The sequence below is a fragment of the Eimeria maxima genome, genomic scaffold (genome assembly GCF_000499605.1).
Source record: "Eimeria maxima Weybridge genomic scaffold, Emw_scaff1359, whole genome shotgun sequence".
NCBI classification, from domain to species: Eukaryota; Apicomplexa; class Conoidasida; order Eucoccidiorida; family Eimeriidae; genus Eimeria; species Eimeria maxima.
In genome coordinates, this window is record NW_013564339.1 from 3,214 (window position 1) to 8,481 (window position 5,268).

Here is a 5,268-nt window from a genome sequence, read left to right on the forward strand (position 1 = left end):
AGAATCTTTTTCTGCTTTTTTTTGCTGTCTTAACATAGCTATTTATTATCTCGATATAAAGAAAGCAGCAACTGCAGCAGCAGCAGCAGCAAGAGCAGCAGCAGCAATGTTGCTGCTGTAGTGTCTGCTTCTGCATTTTTTCTTCCTTTTTATCTTTATTTTATTTATTTATTCTTCTTCTTTATCCTTTATTCAATAAATATAGCCATAAAACTTTATTTAATTCTTATTTATCTTCCCCTGCTGCAGCAAGCAGCTCGATAGACACCAGCAGCAGCAACAGCAGCAACAGCAGCAGCAACAACAGCAACAGCAGCAGCAGCAGCAGCAGCTTGTGGTCTATATATATACCTTATTCCTTATATAATAAAGAAAAAGAAGATCTTTCTTTTCTTATTTATATTTCCTTTCTTTTCTTCTTCTTTTCCTTTTCTTTTTATAAAGAAATACAACAAATACACACAGCTATTTGTTGCTGCTGCTGTTGTTGCTGTTGCTGCTGTTGTTGCTGCTGCTGCTGCTGCTTCGAGCTACAACATATAGCTAAGTTATATTCTTCCCTATTTTATTGTTGTTTCTTTTCTTCCTTTTCTTCTCCCTTTATTTCCCTTATTAATAAAATATTTATTAATAAAAAAAGGAGGCATAAACCCCTCCCTTGCGGTGTATCGACAGCAGCACGAGCACCAGCAACTCGAGCAGCAGCAGCAGCAACAGCAGCAGCAGTAGCAGTAGCAGCAGCAGCCGACTGGATGCAGCAGCAGCAGCAGCAATAGCTGCATATTTATTAGATATTTGCGGTGTACGTACAGCCGGCTATTTATTAGATAGGGGCACTCTTAACTTCTTATTCCCCTACAGCAGCAGCAGCAGCAGCAGCAGCAGCAGCCGCTGCAGCAGCAGCTGCGGCAGCAGCAGCAACAGTAACACCAATAATAGACCCGGCCTAACAAACAGCCGCTGCAGCAGCAACAGCAGCAACAGCTGCTGCCGACGCCGCCGCCGCAGCAGCAGCAGCAGCAGGAGAAGGAGCAGCTGCAGCAGCAGCAGAGTTTTCTTTGTGTACTCTAGTACGATGTGGCTGCAGCAGCAACAATGTGCAGCAGCAGCAGTGCTGCTGCTGCTGCAGCTGCTGCTGCTGCTGCACCTCCCCTTAACAGCGGAGTGTATACGTCGTGGCATAAGTCATGAAAAGAGTCTCCAAACAGCAGCAAGAGCAGCAGATGCTGCTGCTGCTGCTGCTGCTGTTGCTGCTGCACCTGCTGCTGCTGATTCTTTTATATCTAAGGAAGAAGAAGAGACAGCAGCAGCAGCAGCAACAGAAGCAACAACAGCAGCAGAAATAATGCATGCAAAAGGAGACAAGGAGACACATGATAATTCTGTACATGAATATACAACTACTACTACTCCTGCTGCTGCTGCTGCTGTTGCTGCTGCTACTGTTGCTGCTGCACCTCGTGCTGCAGCAGCAAGAAGAAGAGCAGCAAGATCAACAACAAACCCTTGGCAAGAAGGAGAGTTAGGAGCATTTATGGATAAATTTAATATACCTAAACATCATGGTAAGAATAAACCCTAAACCCTAAACCCTAAACCCTAAACCCTAAACCCTAAATTAGGGTTTTTCCCTATTACTATCTATATACAGTACTTATTTAGTATAATTTAGGGTTTATTATATTTAATTATTCTTTATTATTCTTTATTAGGGTTTATAAGGGTTTATAATTTTTGAGGGTTTAGGGTTTAGGGTTTAGGGTTTAGGGTTTAGGGTTTGGTGTATACAGGTTCAGGTATATATGTAGATTTAGGTGGATATGTATCTAGTTATCGTCAATTATCTGGTAAATGTCCAGTAATAGGTAAATATATAAAAATAAAGAGAGAAAATACAACATTTTCTTCTTTTCTTGCTAATTATCCATTAAGGGAGACAAACCCTAAACCCTTTATTGGAGGGTTTAATCTATCTTATGTAAGTAGTACAGGTAAACCCTTTTCTCCTGTCTCTGATGGTTTCCTTAAGGATGCATTTGGATGTAAGTCCTTATACACATAGCTAGCTAGCTAGCTAGCTAGCTAGCTAAATATCTAGCTAGCTATCTCCCTCAATTTCAACTTTCTTAGACATACTTTTCGAGGGTTTAGGGTTTAGGGTTTAGGGTTTAGGGTTTAGGGTTTAGGGTTTAGGGTTAATAATTAATAATTTAAGAACTATAGAGAGTTAGATAATAATAAACCTACGAATAAAAAGGTAATGATATTATGCATCTGTTGCTGTTGCTGTTGCTGCTGCTGCTGCTGCTGCTGCTGCAGCATCAGGACCTAAAACAGAAATAGGCCGTTGTGCAAAATATGTATATCTACTAGAGGCAAAAACACCAGGAGGAAATATTTTATCTAATTATAAATTACCTTTTGTTTATGATTATAAAACTCAACAATGTTATGTATTACATGTATCCATGCAAAAATTACAAGGAAGCAGGTATGACGACCTCCTGCTGCTGCTGCTGCTGCTGCTGCTGCTGCTGCTGCTGTTGCTGTTGCTGCTGTTTTTGTTGCGCTGCTGCTGCTGTTTTTGCTGCTTTTTTACTCCTTTTTTTAGGGTTTATATATATATCTTAATAAATAAATAAATAAATAAATAAATAAATAATAATTTATTTATTTATATTTATTTATTTATATTAATGTATTTATTAATAGGTATTGTTCTTCTTATGGTTCTCCTGCTGGTTTATATTGGCCATGTTTTTATCCTAATAAAGAAATTTCTTCTTCTTTTTTAGTGTATGGATCTGCATCTATTGCTGCTAATCATGATCCAGATAGTTATCAATATAATTGTCGTAAGTCTAAACCCTAAACCCTAAACCCTAAACCCTAAACCCTAATAAACCCTAATAAACCCTAATAAACCATAATAAACCCTAATAAACCCTAAACACTAAATTAGGGTTTTCAATAAATTAGATTAGAATTATTAGTTTATTTCTGCTAATCATTATCCACATAGTTATCAATATAATTATAAACCCTAAACCCTAAATACGAAGCTGTAAACCCTAAACCCTAAACCCTAAACCCTAGCTACTACCACTCATATATATACACACCTATGTATTCGTTTTTCTTCGTTTTTTCCCTCCCCTGCATAACTAAATGATAATCTACTGCTGCTGCATGTGTGTTCTGCTGCTGTTGCTGCTGCTGTTGCTGTTGCTGCTATTTCTTTTGTTGCTGCAGCAACAAAGGCAGTAAAAGATGCCTTATTTGGTGAATGGATAGATGGTGTATGTAAACCCTATACAGCAGATAATAATAATAATAATAATAATACAGGGAAAATAAATAAACAAATAATAAATGTAAATAAAAAGGAAGAATGTTGGCAACAAGTATTCAATTATTCAGCTACTGATGAATCTACAGCTAATAATATACAGAATTGGGACTCTATATGGCCAACATTGGATAGCTATGCACAAATATCTGGTAAATTTATACATATTAATTAATAAATAAATATATTTATTTATTTATTTATATTATTTATTTTTCTTATTTATCCTATTTTTTTGGCACTTTTTTGGGGTTTTTGGGCGTTTTTTTTGAGGGTTTAGGGTTTTTTGAGGGTTTAGGGTTTAGGGTTTAGGGTTTAGGGTTTAGGGTTTAGGGTTTAGGGTATGTAAATGTGTATATTTGTGTATACAGGAGGAAATGGTAATAATTGGGCAAATTATATACCTAATGCAATAACAGGAGGAGGAGTATGTATTATATTTAATTATATACCTAATTGTTTTGTTTATTTATTAGGGGGTACTGCCTATACAGCACTAGGGGGTATACAAGAGGAGACACTTCCTGCTGCTGCTGCTGCACCACCAGACAGCAGCAACAGCAGCAGCAGCAGCAGCGGGGAGGATAAAGAGGAGGAGGAAGTAGTACCACCACCACCAACACCAGGAGGGGGAGGAGGAGAGGAGACAGGAGGGGGGGGAGGAGGAGGAGGAGAGGAGACAGGGGGAGGAGGAAAAGAAGAAGAAAAAGGAGAGACAGGGGAGACAGATAAGGGAGACAATAAGGAAGAAGAGGAGACACCAAGCAAACCTCCTATTAAGGAAGAAGAAGAAGGAGGAGGAGGAGGAACAAATCAAGGAGACAATACTAATAAAGGAGAAGAAGGAGGAACAGGAACAGGAGGAGAAGAAAAAGAAGAAAGAACAGAGAGTGAAGATGGTATAAAAGATTCTAAACCCTAAACCCTAAACCCTAAACCCTAAACCCTAAACCCTAAACCCTAAAAATTGCAATTTTGTTTAATTCCTATATTGTATATAATAAACATTAACTCTTCTTCTTCTTTTTATTATATAAACCCTAAACCCTAAACCCTAGTCTAGGAATTAATTACCTAAATAAGAATTAATTAGTACAAGGAAAACCTCTAAGGTTTAGGGTTTAGGGTTTAGGGTTTAGGGATTTGAGGGTTTTGTATACACACAGGAGCTAAATGGGCACTTGCTGGTGGTATAATTGGCGGTTTAATTATTCTTGCTGCTGCTGCAGCAGGAGGTATCTATTATAACCGGTAAACCCTAAACCCTAAACCCTAAACCCTAAACCCTCATTAGAGACTAAAATATATGTTTTTTTTCTTTTTTTTGAAATATTGTAAATAATTATAATATAAATAAATATATTTCTTTACTAAATAATAAATATAAATTATTTTATTCTTTTTTTTTCTTTTTTTTTTTAGTAAATCCTCTATACAAGGACAAGAAGGACCAACAGATATAGTAGGGGAACCAGGAAGAGGAGCAGCAGGAAGAACACCATCAGAGGCTAATGTTGCACCTGAAGAATCCTTCTGGAGAGGTATGCATGCATGCATGCATGCATGCATGCAGGAGTGCATGCATGCATGTAGTACATGCAGGCAGGAGTGCATGCAGGCAGGAGTGCATGCATGCATGCTTTAGTGCATGCATTAGTGTATGGATGCATGCATGTGTCCAAGTGTGCATGCATGCATAAATGCATATCTTAGTGCATGCAAGGGTGTATGCATGCATGCATGCATGCATGCGTTAGTGCATGCATGCATGCAGGAGTGCTGTGTTAGGTGCCTGTATATACATGTATTTATTTCCTTCTTTTTTTTCTCTATTCCTTTTTTATTCCTTTTATTCTTTTTTATTCTCTTTATCTTTATTTTTTTTTTTTTTTTTTTTTTTTTTTTTTTTTTTTTTTTTT

At 37.5% G+C, this 5,268-nt stretch overlaps 1 protein-coding gene across 1 annotated transcript; it reads left to right on the forward strand.

Annotated features, from left to right (window-relative positions):
• Positions 1-1,534: 1,534 nt before the first annotated feature.
• On the forward strand, positions 1,535-4,604 carry EMWEY_00051870 (hypothetical protein, conserved; the record flags this gene model as incomplete). The annotated part of the gene is made up of 4 exons (XM_013479770.1): positions 1,535-1,565; positions 1,791-1,865; positions 3,721-4,248; positions 4,516-4,604. The coding sequence occupies 4 exons, from the start codon at positions 1,535-1,537 to the stop codon at positions 4,602-4,604; spliced, it is 723 nt and encodes a 240-aa protein (XP_013335224.1).
• Between the last annotated feature and the right edge of the window lie 664 nt (positions 4,605-5,268).